At 37.4% G+C, this 20,399-nt stretch overlaps 1 protein-coding gene across 2 annotated transcripts in view; it reads right to left on the bottom strand.

The window, feature by feature from the left end:
• Positions 1-20,399, bottom strand: part of LOC137397641 (kanadaptin-like) — a 38,787-nt gene that overhangs the window by 2,418 nt on the left and 15,970 nt on the right. For both annotated transcript variants that reach the window (XM_068083938.1, XM_068083939.1), the window contains 7 exons: positions 19,455-19,595; positions 15,762-15,924; positions 15,242-15,425; positions 13,540-13,682; positions 10,319-10,491; positions 8,487-8,556; positions 1,591-1,671 (listed from right to left, as the gene is read on the bottom strand). In XM_068083938.1, the coding sequence (XP_067940039.1) occupies positions 1,591-1,671; positions 8,487-8,556; positions 10,319-10,491; positions 13,540-13,682; positions 15,242-15,425; positions 15,762-15,924; positions 19,455-19,595 (955 nt within the window). The remainder of the gene's footprint in view (positions 1-1,590; positions 1,672-8,486; positions 8,557-10,318; positions 10,492-13,539; positions 13,683-15,241; positions 15,426-15,761; positions 15,925-19,454; positions 19,596-20,399) is intronic.

The raw sequence follows: 20,399 nt of genomic DNA, 5'->3' as shown, positions 1-20,399 counted from the left end.
ATATACAAACTATATATAAATCAAAAGCATAGATTGCTTGTTGCAAGTTAAAGGGTCTCTCATGTGAAGTTTTAAAAACTTTTATTGAAAAGTATAGATATTTTTTTATCACTTGAAATTTGTTTGTTGTTTTGTGTGATGTGACTGCCAGGACTTTTCAGATTAGAAATGACAAAGCTTAATCGCGGTTGTAACACTAAGATAGAAAACATCTTTTTCTCCAGAGCGTTTTAACCAAGATCAATTTTGCCGATTTTACTTCAAGTTTATCCGAAGGTTACCTCACTTTTCCTTGCTTTCGAAAGGCCATCGCAAAGCGGATGTTTGGTAAAATTTTATTTTTTATAAACCTTTACAAAAGTCGTTAGCGAAAATAAAAACCTTTAAAGCACATAAATTACATAATTTTTTTATTGTATATTTCAATACATCAGAGTCTTGGCTTTCGAATGGCCTATTGTTTGCCATGGTGAGACAGACATTGGTTGGTGTTTATAGGATTTCCCCAGAGCTCTACCGCGAAAAGGTTTACTGGCATAGTCTCGAAAATTGTGACGTCACAATTTTCATATTCGTTGTTGCGTGCTCTTACCGCTTATTTATCAACTACGAAAATGACGATAATGACGCTAGTGGCAGGCGAAGGTAGGACAACTCCAGAGAACGAATGAAGATGACTAAGGAATCAGTGTCATTAGTTCTCCATGTACATATTATTTCTATGATAAGTACCTCAGACTCCAAGAACCATACTATATTTTCCCGATGATATTATGCACTAGCTCTTTATTTTTAGTGCGATGTTGAGGGTGACGACTGAGAGTAATTAATTTCAAGCATAGGGCCACGCAACCGCAGGTGATAATTTAATCGATGTGATTTCATTACCTTTATCAACGACAGTACATTCATTGAAGCATAATTAATTAACCCAGAATCTGTGTTTGTATTGGTCGGGCGTTAGCACGATCGCGGGCATTGTTGATTATCTAGAATCTTAGTTTATTATTTGCACTCTCCGGGTTTAACAGCACCGATTGTCACAGAAAAATGCAGCCTCAATGGCAGCAAAAAGGATCGACGACCTAAGGCTAAATGAGAATTATGATGCCACATTTTGAGTACCTGAACCAAGTATTTTTTTGCAGGACATACTTTTGACACCCCGTTTTTCAGTTCTATTATTCTTTGTGTATTGAATATAGGCTCATTCGAAAGCCAAGACTCTGATAGATTGAAATATATAATAAAAAAATTATGTAATTTATGTGCTTTAAGAACGCACAAGAAGTAATAAAACTTGTTGTTTATCTTTATGGCTTGGAATAAAGTGATATTCTAAAGCAATAACAAACGTCTCGGTAGCCATTGGGCACAAAACTGTTCGGGTTAATGAAGTTGAGGTCGAGTTATCTGAAGCAATTTATCATTGCGTGGGAACGGACCGAACAAATCCATTCGAGTTAACCATGTGTTCGAGCTATCCGAGAGCGTGCTATACGAGTTTGACTCTATATCTAAAACTATAGCATGCCTATGATGTACTGAGACAGCTAGACAGTTTTAGACTGCAATAAGAAATGAGTGTACCTGTTGCATTCATCCCTCCAGACTTGATGGACATCATATAGGCATCCAAGTCATCTAAGTCAGCATCTCTATCCTTCTCCACTACCAGACCAATAAAGTATATTTTATGATATAATCACATAAAACAATAGAAAACTGTTCAACTCTGGCGGCCAATTTAGCCACATTACTCTTGTAGTCAGCTCAGGCTATTTAATAGTAAGGCTAATTAGATCTAAGGCTATCTAGAACTAAGGCTAACTAGAGCTAAGAGTACCACTAGAAATAAGGCTAACTACAACCAAGGCTGACTAGAACTAAAGTTGAACCAAGATTTATTAGAGTCAAGCTAGCAAGTGCTAAGGCTAACCAGAGGCAAGGATATACAGAACAAATGTTAAGTCGACTTGCAACAAAATTCGCGTTACAATTATTTGGTATCAAAGATTCACCATGTCTTACTATGCTGTGTGGTAGGTGTGAAATATGTGGAAATGTGATTACAAGCTCTTAAAAGCTCAAAACCGAACAGTTACACGCTGCCATCAGGAAACTGCCGTAGATTAGAATCCCTTTCCAAAATGGCTCAAATACTGTAGGACATAATTGAATGAGATGGCTTGTTTACACTTTCATGCAAAATCCTTCATCGAAATATTTTCACAAATATGCTTCTCGCATCCAATAAAACCATGTCTATTGTCGTTACGCGTCTATTTCATCATCGTTGTAATGCTGCCATTTCGAGCACTGATTTCTTAAAACCTACCATAAAAATTCGTTTAATTTTTTAACCTTAGCTCGAAAGAGTGCATATCATCCTTTGATAAACATGATGAGCCTGTTGGTCACCTGTAATAGTCGAAAAATGCTGCAGAAATTATTCGCGCTGTTTGGCAGGAAGTATGGGTCACACGATCAGATTACGACTAGACGATTAGACGAAGCCGAAACAAAACTGTAAACTAGTGAGCATCTATATTTGGTAAGGGCTTTCTGGTAGAACCCGAAGTGTTTGTCATAAACTAGTGCTACAAAAATTTTATATTGAGCCTTTTATTGGCCCTTCAATTCACGTGAAAACATCACATGTCAAAACAATAACCGAACGGATTGACTACGTCAGAGAAATAAACTGATTCCGATCTACGGCGGTTTCGTGGTGGTGGCGCTTTTGAGCTTCAAAGGTTGACTCGCAACAAAATTCACATTACAGTTATTTGGTATCAAAAGATTCGCCATGTCTTACTCTGTTGTGTAGCAGGTGCCAAATATGTGGGAATGTGATTAAAAGCTCTTAAAAGCTCAAAAACGAACAGAAAATCGCAGCGACACAAGACCACCCTAATTTGGATTCGTTTTTCCAAAACGGCTAAAATGTGACGTATGTGTGGGAGATGGTTTATGTTTACACTTTTATGCATCCTTATTCCTCGAACTATTTTCACAAATATACTTCACGCTTGCGATAAAAACCATGTCTATTGTTCTTACGCGTCTATTTTATCGGCATCCGTAATGCTGCAACTTTGAGCACTGATATCTCAAAACATAGCATAAAAATATGTTTAATTTTTTAAACTTAGCTTGAACGATTGCATATCATCCTCTGATAAAATGATGAGCCTTTTGGTCCGCTATGATGGTCGAAAAATGCTGTAGAAGTTGTTCGCGCCATATGGCGGGAATTGTAAATCACATGATCAGATAATGTTAGTTTCACTTCAAGTTTGATCTATCGCAAATAACAGATACGCTTTCTCGAATTAAACTTGTTAATTTCCATTCGTCATAATCTCTAACACGCCACGTCGTGTCTGTGCAGCTGGCAAGATGAGAAGCACCTTTTTTCTTAGCCACGAGCAGAGAAAAGACCAGACCTTTACTGAGCGTGGAGCAACTGGGTGAAGCTGGATGTGACAAACTTTATTTATTCGCCTGCTTACTCTTACCTTTGTTTTCGCCATTTCAAAGATGACATTTTTTCTAACCTGGTTGCATACTCCACATGCCACCAAAGCACGTGAGTAATTTATTTTATGAACCATTTGTATTAGTAGTAGTAACTCGGGTTATTTTCTAGTATTCTCCTAATACTATTGTATTAATCTATATTTAATATTACAATATTAATGTCATTTAATTGTAATATGATATTATTAGTATTCTATCTTTTGAATTACGTGTATTATTCTTATTATAATAACAAAACTAATTCATACTGCATATCTATCTGTAAAACGAAATATATTAATTTATAATTGATATAATAATGTTATAAGTTTCACGATTAATTTCGCCAAATTTCTTAACCCCACTCACTTATAGATATGTTATATAAAATAGTTATTGTCATTTTCTGGTATTATCGTTAATAGCATATTAGTATTATTAGATGGTTATTATTAGTATTAGATGATGAAGAGTTTGTGCCAACCACTGAAGACTAGGAAGAGTTTGAGCGCTATGTTGGCCAGCGTCAAACACTCTCCAATTACATGTAAGATAGTGCTGAACTTAACCAAACGACAAAATATAAAGAATATTCATAGAGTTATTACTCACATTTTTACGTTTACAATATCATGGATTCTGATAAGGTTTTGTAAAATCTGTGTCATGATTGCATGGCTATATATTTATTCTTTTTCTGATCAAGCAAATATGATATAATAACAGGAAATGATGTTGTACAAATCTTATTGCAAGTCAACTATTGCGTTGTGATTTCAGACCCGAATCCTCCTTCAAAGAGGAGAAAATAATTGTAAGTGTGACAGCACTCCAGCGACTATTTCACTGTCACGCCTGCGCCCTCCCCTGCTCATTCACGATGGTGCGAGAAGGCGGATGGGTAGAGTTCAAGGTTACATGTGCCTCCTGTCACCAATCGTACACTTGGGAAACAACTGCCAGGGTGAACAGAGCTCACGTCATCAACCCCCTGCTGGCAGCTGCATCACTCTTTTCTGGCGGATGCCTTACGCAGAACCTCCGTTTTCTGTCGCTCCTGAACATCGCGATACCAAGCCACAGCGTTTGCCTCTACCAACAAAGAGAATACTTACATGGTATGAGTGTTAATATTTACCCATAAACTTGGAAAATGTGAGTAAAAGCTAGGCACACTAATTGAATAACGACATTTAGAAACAATTTTTTTCTTGAAATGAAAATATGTCATCCTTCGAGTGAAATATATTATAATTTGAAATTCTGATTCTTCATCATAATATAACACAAAAAGGGGGAAGAGGATTCTACATTCTTAGACTAATGATAATGATACAAATTAATCTTGTATAATGAAGTTTTACAATATTTTACAGTGTATTGCTGAGCAGTACACCCTGCATAACGAGGGATTGATGGCAGCAATCGATTGGGAGCTTGATTTGGCAGGTGACAGTAGATGTGATAGTCGGGGCATTGCGCACTATACGGGGCCTACACTATGATGGATCAGAGCTGCGGTTTAATAGTCAGCAGCCATCTTGTCAAGGTAAAACTGACAGTTTTTACTTCACAGCCTGACAAAAACCCAAATTTTTAGTAGTTATTAATACATAAACATGAAGTTGCTGATCTAGCTAAATAATTCATTCAAATATTGTGAAAGTGATTGTTGGTCATAACTTTTTTACTTTGCAGTCAACGGAGACCACCAGCTCTAACGCCATGGAGCTGGAAGGCTTCAAGCGATGCCAGTCCAATCTAATTTCCCACGGCCTGAGAGTGAGGTCCATTACAACGGATGTTGTTACAAAGGTTGTGTGCATACCGCAAGCTTGTGTTTTGGCTTATGCCGCAAATTCGTCGCGGTGAGCGACGGCCTCTACCTGCCTGCTTGGTGTCTAAGATTCGGGCTCTTTTTCCACCAACGGATGATGAAGAAGAGTTTGCAGACTTGCAAACAAGATTTGCGGCATAAACCAAAACACAAGATTGCGGTATGCGCATAACCTTTTCCGAGCATTTGGCGATGGCTCTCCAAATGGGAATAGATCATCTACCAAAACAATTATTGAAAAACAATAATTGCTGATCATCAAAATAATCTCGATATTTATATAATAAAATCATAAAACTAATACACTCTCTACTGTAGTAAGTGTACAAGCCAAATATAGCAATTCTCCTTGTGTTCCACGAGTTCAGAATATGTGCGTTCAACCGATGCATTAAATGTGTAACACAAAAATTGTAGATAATGCATGACACATTAGCATAGCTTTGGTGTTATTGGCATGAAATGAAAATCCAACTCACTATGATATCGCAGGTAATTATTCCACCCCATCTCAAGGGGTGCAGGCGCCACAAGTTCGTCCGCGCCACAAGTTCGTCCACACCAGGATGCATATACAGGCATTCATGCTCCCCGCGGTCATGAAGACTATGCGCAAACTCAGCATCATGGCAGCACAAACATTCAGGAAGAGATGGCATGTCTTGACAGCGCTTGCAGACACACCACTCTGTAGCCGGTGGTATTAGCTCCTAAAGAAATGAACAGATATGTCTATGCAACCGTAGCTAATACATCAGGTCGATGTTATCCAACAGTATATCAGTGCAGCACTAGATTTAAATATTAAAATTGTTAATGTTGTCATTCGAGAAAAATCTGTAATTATTTTTTCGCAATATGAAGCGATAATTATTATCATTAAAATCATATACATAATACATGTATATAATAATAATATTCGTTCTATCACTCTCAAGCTAAAACTATTACTACTAGCTAGCTTGGCACATAAGAGCTGGCTAGTGGCGGTGCTTACTTGCTGAGAGGTTTGATTCTGTTGAGGATCTTCTTCAGATAGAGCGTCAGGCTCGAAACGCCAGGGTCTTAACTCTTCAGAATTTGACATTTTTTATGATCGCAACTCGGACATGTAGTAACACGTATGTTGAATAGTCGGATGGAATGGCCAAGCTGAAACTGTAAAGTAGCGAGCATCTATATTTGATGCGGGGTCTTAGGTAAAACCCGAAGTGTTCGTCATAAACTATTGCTACGATAAGTTTGATATTGAGCTTTGTATTGACCTTTCAATTCACGTGAGAACATCACGTGACAAGACAATAACCAAAATCCACGGATACGTCATCGAAGTCAAGAGATTCCAATCTACGGCGGCTTTTTGTTTTTGAGCTTTTAAGAGCTTTTAATCACATTTCCACATATTTGGCACCTACCACACAACAGAGTAAGACATGGCGAATCTTTTGATACCAAATAACTGTAATGTGAATTTTGTTGCAAGTCAACCTTTAAGAGCTTGTAATCACGTTTCCACATATTTTACACCTACAACACAGCAGAGTAAAACAGGGTGAACCTTTTGGTACCAAATAACTGTAATGTGAATTTTGTTGCAAGTTAACCTTTAACCAGTGCTAAGGCTAAACAGAGCTAAGGCTAACGACAGCCAAAGCTGACTAGCAATAGGATAAACAGAGCTAAAGCTAAACAAAGGCAAGGCCAAAGAGAGCCAAAACCAAAGCTACCAACAACTGATGCTACTGGATAGTCAATATTGTGCAATGGACAGCACATGTCTCCGATAGGTCTCAGACGTGTCTCAGATAGGTCTCAGACATGTCTCAGATAGGTCTCAGACATGTCTCAGATAGGTCTCAAACATGTCTCAGATAGGTCTCAAACATGTCTCAGATAGGTCTCAGACATGTCTCAGATAGGTCTCAGATATGTTTCAGATAGGTCTCAAACATGTCTCAGATAAGTCTCAGACATGTCTCAGATAGGTTTCAGACATGTCTCAGATAGGTCTCAGACATGTCTCAGATAGGAAACATAGTCTTGTTTCCCTTCTCTCCATGGAGACAACCGTGACATTGTATCATAAAAGATTCAATTGCTTCAAGCCTGGCACTACTCGTACTTCTTACTTTAGCTTGACCCCTACTTATGACCTTTGTTTTCAACTTTGAGGCAGCCTTAAAGGCGTGGTCACACGAGCACCGAACCGAACTACATGACGCAAAACGACGTCGCTCTCAGCTGTTAAAAGTTCGGCCGAAGACATTTCTGGCCGAAACGAACCATGGTCCTGCTCGAAATTTTGTGGCCGAACCATTGCTCTTATTGGCTTGTTAAAATTCTAGAATTCTAGCGAGCACGCGTCACATTTCTTCTTACGTGCGTGTGAGCAAAGTTTAAAAAGATATGGGACGATACTTTTATTTCGTTAAACAACATGATGCAATTTACGACAAGGTTCACCCAGACTTGTGATTGTGTTGCATAAATGTAAGATGTTGCACTTAAGTTTTGCATAAATGTAAGATAATGGTTGTGATTTTCTTTCGTGTAGAATATAAGTAATGTGTCATATTCATCCTGATGAAGTATCGTTGACTGATTTATTTATGTAAAACCACAGTACTATGATAAAGACTGTTTTTGTTTGTTATGTACTCAGCATAGAAAAACATTCAAATGTTGATAAAAAAAAATTATGTTGATGGGAAGGGTTGGCGAAATCTTTGTATCGAATGATTTATTTTAAGCAGCTGAACGATCTTCTGATAAATCTGCTGTGTAATTATAATTTATAATTGTTCCTCAAAGTTTTTTGTGTACAATAGAAATATTTAACTCAAATACATAAAAACTACTAATGAAACCGTGTCCTGTTTCTATATGTATGGTATCTAGGAAGCGAAGTGACTTCGGATGCCGTGTGACAAGTGCCACAAACCAAACCAGCCTCCGAACCAAACCTACGTCGGTTCAGTGCTCGTGTGACCACGCCTTAACTCAACCCAGTTACAACTAACAGATCCATTCCAAATAAGCACAAATGTTACAAGGTCAGCATTAGGCAGCGTGTTCCATAGATTGTCAGCTGTCAAGAGTGATCGACAGCAGCCCATGAAATACTCACTCCGCTTGTTCCTGTCTAACTTTTCCTGTATCTCCTTCATCTCTGTCTCCAGCTTCATGAGCTGACCAACCTGAGGATGGAAGCAAGCTGCAGGTAGATGGATCTAGTCACTAACAGATATTAGATGAGCTGACACCAAACTTTGTTACTTTTGGACAGATGAGTGTATAATACACCTACAAATTCGCCAGAGTCTTTATAAAACTCCAACTTTGCAGAAATGTTTTAACAACGAAACCAAACTTAATTTTATATAATAAACAGCAATTAAAGCTTACCATTTCCTTACATGACAAAATAATTTCACATATTTTCAAGTATGACAAAACACTTTATTTATTTATTGACAGATGATATAGCTGTAACTTGCCGTTTAATTTGTAATCTCCTTGAGAGATAATAAGATACCGCAAACTTTTATCATTCTCGTTGCTGACATCGCTGGCAATACGACAAACTTCCAATTGCTGCATTTATATTCTTATATTATGCTGCTTTTTAGATATTCGAAGCCTCATATATTGGAATGAAAGTTTAATGAAAATTCTGGGAGGAGTTTGAGCTCATAAAAACTCTGAACAAACACTGAAATGCTGAAGCGAATGTCATCTGAGGTACAAGGTGAACAAACGGTCGTTATTTTGGTTACACTTTGTGAAAAGTAGTTTTTGTAGATTTGAACTATTTCAATATGATCATCAGCAGGTTCTATTCCTAAGTCACTGCATTTCCTTTAGTAAGAGCCATTAGGGCATGAAAGGAATTCATATTTTAATAATAAAAACCAGGAAGCCCACAAAGATAAGATATTTTTGCAAACAAACACTATGAAACTAATTAAATTATTTATGATAATTTTAGAATCAAAAAATTTATTTGTATACTTTTCGATGAAAGCGTTAGGGCATGAAAGGAATTCATATTTTAATAATAAAAACCAGGAAGCCCACAAAGATAAGATATTTTTGCAAACAAACACTATGAAACTAATTAAATTATTTATGATAATTTTAGAATCAAAAAATTTATTTGTATACTTTTCGATGAAAGCGTTACGTTTTAAATAACTGGACTAAACTTACCATAAAAAGTGATAATCATCTGCTCAGCACACAATTGTGGTAGATGCACACTGTCATGTAGTGCAGACTGCAGATAACTCCAGTTTTTAGAATTATCCATGATTTATAGATTTAGCATTATTTAAATATTCGGTTGTAAAACTTCAATTTAAATACAAAAACAAATCTGAGAAAGATTTAGAGGTGGCACTTGCTCGGCCATCAGCTACCAGAAGCGTAAAAGCTGTAAATAGTGAGTAATAATAAGATTTGCAATAACAGGTTGCTATGGAAACACCAACTAATTTGGAATGCCAAGAACAAACAGCCTTCTGGGTAACTACTGTCAGTCTGATTCTTAAAGAAGGAAGTCCTTATATGAAACATGAAACTTATATGAAACTTGTATCACATGGAATAGACACGACTCAACCCACGTTATGTCTGGTGTCATTGATAACACGGACACCCTGAACTCTGACATCATAAGGACATGGAATAGTCACGACTCAACCGACGTGATGTCTGGTGTCATTGATAATACGGACACCCTGAACTCTGACATCATAAAAACATGGAATAGACACAACTCAACCCAAGCGATGTCTGGTGTCATTGATATTACGGACACCCTGAACCCTGACATCATAAGGTCAGCAACAGCCAATGAGTAATAACAGCACATAGAATAATAGACATCATATTCCCACAGACATCTCACCAGCTCATCATATGTTAATAATAGACATCATATTCCCACAGACATCTCACCAGCTGATCATATGTTAATGCTTTCTCTCTTTCCTCTTCCTCAAGTTTTCCGGCCCTTCGCATTCGCAGTTTCCTCTTCTTCTCGATATCTCCAGTCCTGTCGAGGAATGTGTCATCATCCGAGTCATAGAAATCATTGTCACCCCAATTCTTCGCCTTCCGCTTCCGAGATTCTATAACCAACCGATTCGCACCTTGAGGTATCTTTACGATAATCAGCAGGTGTATGACAATGGCAAACCATTACAAATTGAGAGACAGGATGCAAATGAGAGAGCGGGCTAGGTCCCAGTTAATGACTTGAAAGTGTTATTTGCTGTAGCACAAACAACATTGCAATAGGGTTAAAAGCTGCCATGACTACCTGCTCAGCTACTCGTCGGTAACAATTGTCAAAGGCAGCTCTGCGCTGCTTCTTTGTAGATGACTGATTAAGTCTTCCATGTTTCATTTCAATAAATCTTTACTATAATAAGAGTCGCCACGCTTGCAGTTTGGGAAAAAATGCATCGCACAGGACTCGAACTTGTGACATATGACTTACCAGGTTGGCACACAGCAGCAATTGTTGGCATAGGAGAATAGTTGTACACTTACTTATTCTATGAACTTTATTGGCACACCTGACAGTCTCTCACAGCATTTGAGACACTCAGGCTACACTCTCAGGCTACACTCTCAGGCTACTCTCTCAGGCTACACTCTCAGGCTACACTCTCAGGCTACACTCTCAGGCTACTCTCTCAGGCTACACTCTCAGGCTACTCTCTCAGGCTACACTAGATTGCTTTGGTACTAGTTGAAATATGCAGAACATAAAGAACTAGTCAACAAAAACTAAGCAAGAAACCATTAAAGAATAGAGAAAGTGTGAATATTATGATGCTTTATTATGTATCTTGAGGTGTTGACTGATTTTCTAAAAAAGAATCAAGGAGATCGACCCACCAGAAGCTGAGATATAACCAGCCAAACACAGGTCTACCTAATAACGAATCAGAGGAAAAACCCTTCGAAAATCCCGAGAATTGTGACGTATGAAATTGACTTATTGGACATGTGCCGGAGTTGCGCACCCTTACCTCTGTTGCGTATACTGATTGTTTTAGGCTACAAGATGTGAAACGCTTCTCGCGATAGTAAAAAATTTACAGACTAGCTCTGGTTTCTCAGGAAAACCAAGCAAACATTGTGTGGTAAAGGCAGTTGCCCACAACCCCTTGCAGTGATTTTTCAAAATAGAAGAGCAGATTTTACTATTGTGCCTAAAATTTTAACTCTATCTCTACGGATATGCTCCGAAGATCCTCTGCTCAACGAACGGCGCGTGTACAGTCTATATCATACGATATCTGTGATTTGCAGTTTGTTTAGAATAAGAAATAGGAATGTGAATTTTCGTTCATTTATCATCTTTCTACTTTGTACCTACTGTAGCTTTCAGTTGACTATTAACCAACTGTAAGTTCACTACAGCCATAATTTTGAAACGAATAACTTGACCATGTTGCTCTTGCTGTAAGAAAAGAAAACGATAACTTTTGATTTGATTCTTCTATTTATCTATTATCTTATCTATGATTATTTTTTATGATTAACTTACAAATTATTTTTTATGATTAATATAATAATCATAATGCATATTATACAAAATAATAATATGTGTATAGAATAAATGATGTAATTAATATAATTTGTAGAAAATTCCAAATGATAACCGAGATTGATGATTGATTTAATTGATTCCATTTAATAGCTATAGATAAGAAAATCTGAACAGCGCTACAGATACATGTAAGTCTGAATAGGGAAGCCAGGTGGGAAAACAGCAAAACTGAGCTGAACTAGCAAGATAGCGAAATGTTGCGAATAGATGCGTGTAATTATTTCATGCTAAAACTAATCTACACGTCAGAGGGACTGGTTCGAAACTCTTAGAGCAATGATTGTTAGGCCCAATTTGATTGTTCTATACTTCCAGGGATTAAACCAATTAAAACGCAGTGATTGTTATAGGAGAACGCATTAGTTGGCTTAATTGACAAATGGCACACAAGTCGATTTCATATGTCATATATTGATGCTAATATGAGGATTACCAAAACACTTATGTCGTTGGGTAGACCTTAGCCTGTCTTGACAAACTGTTGTTTTTGCGGAGTTGTACCCCCGTCGAGCGGGCAAGCAACACAACAGCTTGTCACAAGACGTACTGCACCTGATGCATCAGCTGCACTGAAAGGGAGTTGTTCTCTTCTGTCTATGCGGCATGACTGCGATGTTATGGCGGTCGCTCCATTGGTAATCATAACGAATTTCGTGCAAAAATTTATGTAGAAAAAATAAGATTACAGCGTTTAACCAGCGATCAGTCCCTGCGGTAAACTTTAGTAGAACTTGAATCTCAACGTAAACAGACTCAATTTAGCTATTACTTGCTAATTATTTCACATTCACATCTAAACCCTTTTATAGTCGTTTTATTTTTTCTCCATTCATTTCACCTGCACGAAAAATTTTCCTCGTGATATGAAGTTTGAAAATTACAGTTGTTTGACAAAGTTTGAAAAATTTTACAGTTGTTTTATTTTCTCTCTTAATTCATTTAAACTGTACAAAACACTTTTCTCATGGTATGAAGTTTAAAAGTTAGAATGTAACTTTTGTTATATGTTAGTAACTGTTGTTATATGGTAAATAAAAATAAATTTTCTGTGCAAAGACCTCTATTACCCGAGCAACGCCGGGCATTCAGCTATCTCTATATATAAATCTCAAAGTCGGTATGTGTGTAGTTCAGTTTGTCCAGCTATAGCTACTAAAATATTGGAGCGAAGAATCCATATCGTAAAAGATTTCATTTTGGAATGTCCATTCGCGAGAGAAATGCCTTACCAATTTAGCTACACAAGATTGATGGATTGATTGGGCAATATAAGTCGCTATGCGGGTGAAAAGATGCTACCGCTCCCAGTGACAGCGCAACGTAATTAGTAAGCTTACTCAAATTAGCCATTGGCAATGTGCCAGACTAATGGCAAATGGCAGACAACTACATTACCTTTCATTGTTTATAAGCTGATTTTTAATACCCGAGCAACGCCGGGCATTCCGCTAGTTATTCTATATAGTTTCCCCTAATATCCTATCTGACCTTTTATAACTATCAACAGTCTAGTTCACTTAGCAATTGAGTGCAGTCATAACTTCTGATGACTAACCATGTTTGGCCTGACGAAGGAGGCCATGACGATCGAGCAGACGGCAAGCCTCCAACGCGCACTGAACCACCGCTTCTTTCTTCTTACCCTGAACTGACACCTGCGCTCTCATTGGCTGACCAGTAGGCGTGTCCGCTGGCAAACTACAACCATACACTCTTCTCAGAGACAATTATGCATGACTCTGACAGACTATCCAACAACCTGACCCAAACTGGCTCATATGATATTCTATGTAGACAAACTACGGTGCTTCTTTTAGAAACATTTATTCCAAGATACAGAGACTTTAACATCCAAAGAAGATCTTTAAAGTTTGACTTGCAACAAAATTCACATTACAGTTATTTGGTATCAAATGATTCACCATGTCTTACTCTATGGTGTTGTAGGTGCCAAATATGTGGAAATGTGATTACAAGCTCTTAAAAGCTCAAAAACGAACAGTTAATCGCAGCCACACGAAACCGCCGTAGTTTGGATTCGCTTTCCAAAATGGCTCAAATGGGACGTAGATTTTACAGGATGGTTTCTGTTTACACTTTCATGCAATCTCATTCGTCGAAATATTTTCACAAATATACTTCACGCATTCAATAAAACCATGTCTACTGTTCTTACGCGTCTATTTTATCGTCATTGTAATGCTGTCACTTTTAGCACTGATATCTTATAACTTACCATGAAAAATCGTTAAAATTTTTAACCTTAGCTCGAAGGAGTACATATCATTGTCTGATAATCATGACGAGCCTGTTGGTTACCTGTGATAATCGAAAAGTGCCGCAAAAGTTATTTTCGAAGTATTGGGTCACATGATCAGATTACGACTTGACGATTAGTCCAAGCCGAAACAAAACTGTAAAGTAGCGAGTATCTATATTTGATACGGGGTCTTCGGTAAAACCCGAAGTATTTGTCATAAACTAGTACTACAATAAGTTTTATATTGAGCTTTTTATTGGCCTTTCAATTCACGTGAGAACATCACGTGACAAGACGATAACCAAACTGTAATGAATACGTCAGATAAATAAAGAGATTCCAATCTACGGCGGCTTTTCATTTTTGAGCTTTTACAAGCTTGTAATCAAATTTCCACGTATTTGGCACCTACAACACAACAGAGTAAGACATGGTGAATCTTTTAATACCAATTAACTGTAATGTGAATTTTGTTGCAAGTCATGCTGTAAACTTATTGATCTCGCCTGTAGAGGTTTGGCTCTATCACAATACCGTGTTGCTTTATTAAAAAGTTTTCGAAATTTTTCAACAATCTAGACTCCTAATCTTTGTGAACAATTGTCTACAGAAAAACTGCATTTGTATCTGAAGAGGACTTCAATGCTGATAAGATGGTAACTACATCGTCACCAGCTTTTGCATTTGTATCTGAAGAGGACTTCAATGCTGATAAGATGGTAACTACATCGTCACCAGCTTTTGCATTTGTATCTGAAGAGGACTTCAATGCTGATAAGATGGTAACTACATCGTCACCAGCTTTTGTCAATTAACAGGATATGGCCGAGACTGACACAAATAGAAACAGCATATGACAGTGAACAAAAGGTGTTACAGACAACTACCAAATCTACATTAGCAAGCTGAGCACCTTCAGCACCCTATATGACATGACGGTAATATGATCTAGATTAGGCCAATAAGCGTAGCAGGAGCAGACAAGTCCAAAACTCACTCAACAGTGCAGACATGCACTCCGTGCGACTTTTCCTCCACAACATATTCTGGCTCATCATAGCCTTCCCGTTCAAACCAGCCCCTCAAGGCCTTCTTAGGGTCATCCAACTGGAGCTCCTCAGCTGGCTCCTCGCTAGCAAAAGGGTTAACTGCATCTGGGTCTATATCTTCGGCATCATCGTCTGCAGACGAGTCACACAAAAAGAATTACCTTCACAGAGCAACCCGAGTCGCGATGTTTTTAATAATTTGCCATAAATTCATCACAAAAGAGTCGTCCAAACTGAAAACTGTAATATTGAAGAGGGCAGAAGATTACTTCTGTCATACTGTGAGCATAGGCCCAGTATAAAATAGGAACCTTTAGCCAAAACAAAAAGTTTTCTTAAATCGGCTCACAATCAGTTTAAAATGTTGACATTGAGAGGATCTAATGATTGTCTGATAAGAGATACAAGGATTTACCTACCCATGCCCCAACTACACCCATCTGATAAGAGATACGAAGATTTACCTACCAATGCCCCAACTACACCCATCTGCATCAGCCTGACCTCCTGCGGTCTGACCTTCCTGCTCAGGTTTTAACTTCAACCGTTCTTCCAGCTGATTCTTCCTTTTCTGTCTGAGAGCTGCGAGGTCCTCAGGGGTCAGCTCTGTGTCCTGATCATCATCAGGTCCCTGTAAGACAAGTGGTATAGACTATAGGCTACAGCCTGCTGATACATAGAGAGTTGATCAGTAGGTTGTGGGCAGTCAGGGATGATGAAACAAACCCTCAAAGATCGAGTACTATAGCTGCAGAGGATGCAGTAGCTGTGTGAGTTTTAAAGAGCATTGTTGCACAAACAATGGCTCTCTGACCTCTGCTGACCTCTGCTGACCTTAGCCGATGTCTGAGTCTAGTGGAAAGGGAATTTCAAAGACTGGAGACGTGTCCAATTGCGGAGTGTAATTTTAAGATTGGATGTTATTTCAGTGACCATCAGTGGCCTTTTATGGAAATTCAACCCAAACAAGTCAGCCATTCCAGTCCACTAGTCCACGGCTGCTGATTTCACTGCAGCCGTGGACTAGTGCGAGCAGCCGAAGAGTAAGAATTAGATGTGCTCAAAGGCCATATATCAGCATGTCTTGAGCTTGCAAGTATGGAAGTGTACGATTCCAATATGTGACGCTTGACATGATTAAGCGCACCATCGACAGCCCTTACACCTACTAACGCAGATAAAATGGCAGGCGCGTACATTAAAATTTTAACCATAAAAACTAAAGATCATCCTCAAATTTTTAAAAATAAATTTCTGTTGAACTTTTAACATCTCATACGCCTGAGATCTCTACAATTAATACAAAATGGACAAATCTTAGGCTGACAGATGAGATACAACCTGAGGATTCTAATACTACATAATACATGATATGATGCTCTCTTCTACTTATTGAATGCACCAAAACAAGTTTGTCTAAGACTGAGAATGGCAAAGGATAGACAACTCAACAGCTCAAACAATCCAAAACATTTAAACTCTGCTGAGTTTGGTTCTAGTTTCTTATGCTAAACTACCAAGAACCATTGAGCTTATTAGTGTACAGCGCATTATGGTTTTAATTTTCAAAGGTACACTCTAGGTTTTAGGCCACGAGTTAATGTCTATGACCTTGCAGAATGCAGACCTATGCAGGAATTTCTGTATGCTCATCTATATCTATATATAAATCTGAAAGTTTGTCGTCATCTGTTCAGATGTTTGCCAAGTCCAGTTGTAACTGCTAAAATCTTGAAATGAAAATCTGGCTGCTTGCTAGATTTGAACTCTCAGGGAATGCAACTGCAAGTTTCAGACAACGCATTTAACCACTGAGCTATATAGTCCTAGCATTCTATCACTCTTATCATGTACCGTTTACCATATGCACACGCTAAATGTGCACGTATGATTACTAACTAATATTACCTTTTGCATTTGTTATTTTTCGAAATTATTTGAAAACAAATATTTTTGCTACCATAAACTATTTTTTATTATGGAATTTTTAAATGTGGCATTTCAATTTCAAATGTGCCGTTACACTTCTATGTCCAGTTTTCCGTAAGGTCCATTTATAAATCGATAAAGGCTAATCGTTTTCACACGGACAATTGTATTATCTCAAGTAGGAATAGCCTCTACGTTCTCACTCCATTCGGTCAGACAAAGTACTAGACAAAGACAGTCCGATATCTCATTTTTAAATTTGTACCAGTATCATCGTATTCAAAGTTTTGATGGATAACTTCTTTTGGAACTGCAACCCTTTTTATACACACACTTCTATGCAAGAATTGTTATTATTAATTCAACACATTGAGGATTTCTATTTCGTTTTCTCAGTTCGTATTAATTGTATCATGACCAAATCATTTGTTATCGCAATCGCAGCAAAACGCAATTGTAGCTATTACTTGCTAATTAGTTTACATTTAAACCCCTTTTACTGTTATTTTATGTTTTTTTTAATTTATTTGACCTGCACAAAACATTTTCCTCATGATATGAAGTTTGAAAATTAGTTGTTTGACAAAGTTTGAAAACCTTTACAGTTGTTTTATTTTTTCTCTTAATTTATTTAAATTACACAAAACACTTTTTTCATGATATGAAGTTTGAAAGTTAGCATAGTAACTGTTATTATATGTTAAATAAAAATAAATTTTCTGTGCAAAGACTTTTATTACCCGGGCAATGCCAGGAGTTCAACTAGTTATACACATATTCAAGCACATCTAAAATCTGACAACATCTGGATAAAAGTTCCTAACTAACCTGTAAGCATTTTTTTCCAGCAGTGACGCAAAGTTGAATTTTGTGAAAATATTGTGACTCTATGACAGCCTTTTAACATCTAACTCATTTTACATTGAAAAAAACATCTCACAAAAATGTAACATTACAATGTACTGTGTGCAGTAGGTACCATATAAAGATCTTATCTTTGAGCCAGACGTACAACATAAACATAGAATTTAACTTAAATGAATTTAGCTTACTAAACAGATACTTAGAGCTTAGTTTTATATGTATTTCCCTGAACTAAACTTTCCAGTTTTCAATGTTTCCAGTATCATTTTCCCTACAACTTGTAATAAATAACGCTGAACTGAGCGAGAGAGTGAGCATCATATCATTTTCAAACATTGTGAGAGAGATTTTGGCGCATAGCATATCGACATCTTCGTTATTTCAATGTTTTCTGCACACCCGCTGCCAAATTCTATTTTCATCAAATAAATTGGTTGATATCGCATGGCAAGAAAAGTGTCGTTTGGCTGGAATGAAAAAAATATTTTTTCACATCTAAGGCAAAAAAATCGTATAACAGGGATATCGTAATCCTTTAAGTTCATAGTAAATATTATATTAAACGCAAAAACGCACAATAAATTTTCATTTTCGTGTACTTCTTGCTAATTTTCGTTCCACTGATGCAATATTATGCATTTATGAAATACAAAGATTGCTGAACTGAGACAAAGCGAGGATCATACCTTTTACACCTTGTGGGAGGGATTTCGGCAAGCAGCATATCGGTATCTTAGTGATTTTGACATATTCAGCATACCGACCACCAAATCTGGATTTCAAGAGACATTTTGTTGTCGTATAGCGAATAAATGCCATAATGAGAGAATAAAAACACCATGTTCCACATCATGAGGTAAAAACACCATGTTCCACATCGTAAGGTAAAAACACCATGCTCCACATCGTAAGGTAAAAACATCATGTTCCACATCGTAAGGTAAAAACATCATGTTCCACATCGTAACGTAAAAACACCATGTTTCACATCGTAAGGTAAAAAACCATAAAAGGGGACGTTGTAACCCGGGATGCCCTGTATTGTAATTCGTCTAGTAAGATGAAAAGACAAACAGCGCGTTATGTTCGTTAGGAAACTTCCATATTCCATATTGAGACTGCAGAGCACGGTATGATTGGCTGACCAGCTATACATATAATATTCAACTAAAAGCACCAACTAGACCATATCTCTAGGTAACCAGGCCAAAATAATATATTTCCAAACTACCAACAAGGATGCCGATAGCTATTGAAACGGTGTGATCGCTAGCATGTGACACGATGCGATCGCTAGCACGTGACACGGACAAGCAGTATTTACTCAACCATTTTATAGTAAAGGAAAAACATCATTCTAAAACTTACGTGAAGAATGTGTAGCCTGGATGAGCCTCCAAACTTGAAGGTGTATCCCACCCGGAGTCTATGGAACTCATTAGGAGCAACTCTTTGCTTGTTAAGTACTGTACCATGTGTGCTGTTCAAGTCATAGAGATACCAACCCACCTAGAAAGGAAATACGAGTGCTGTTTATATCATAGAGATACCAGCCCACCTAGAGAGGAAGGAAATATGAGTACTGTTTATATCATAGAGGCATGAACTACCTAGAGAGAATAGAGGGAACCATATCATAGAGTTACCAACCAACACAAAACAAAAATTGCTGTCTATTTTCTTGACCATCACCCACATATTTCTCCACTATACACACACTCCACTATACACACACTCCACTATACACACACTCCATTATACACACACTCCACTATACACACACTCCATTATACACACACTCCAGCGTGCACAGAAAAAGGGATAAACAATGGCTGTTGTGCAGCTACAGTGCACCCTCAGGATACGATTTTGATCCATTCCAGGGTTGGTATCGTATGGTGAAAAAGTCCTATGTAGGGGTAGAGAAACCATCGTAATTATATAATGCAAACACCTCCTGGTAAAAATTTATTTAACTTTTATATCAATGCAGAACATATTAAAAATAAGCAACAACATATAATGTTAACCTTAGTAATTATAATTACCTACAATAGATTCAGTGCATTTAATGTATTTAGTGAGTAAGATTTGCAATAAGATGTAACATTACAATGAACTACACTTATGCGCGGTAGAAGCAGTACGTACTGTAGGGAGTCCTAACCTTCACGACAGACCTACGTATAACATAAACTTTGAATTCATCTCAAATAAATTTAGCCTACTAAACACAAACACTTAAAGTTAAGTTTTAGTATGTATTTTTAACTGTTTAATTGAATTTCAACTTTTTATCACTAAAATATTTTT

The sequence above is a fragment of the Watersipora subatra genome, chromosome 5 (genome assembly GCF_963576615.1).
Source record: "Watersipora subatra chromosome 5, tzWatSuba1.1, whole genome shotgun sequence".
NCBI classification, from domain to species: domain Eukaryota; kingdom Metazoa; phylum Bryozoa; class Gymnolaemata; order Cheilostomatida; family Watersiporidae; genus Watersipora; species Watersipora subatra.
The sequence above is the reverse complement of the archived record's forward strand: the minus strand, read 5'-3'. Positions and strand labels throughout refer to the sequence as shown.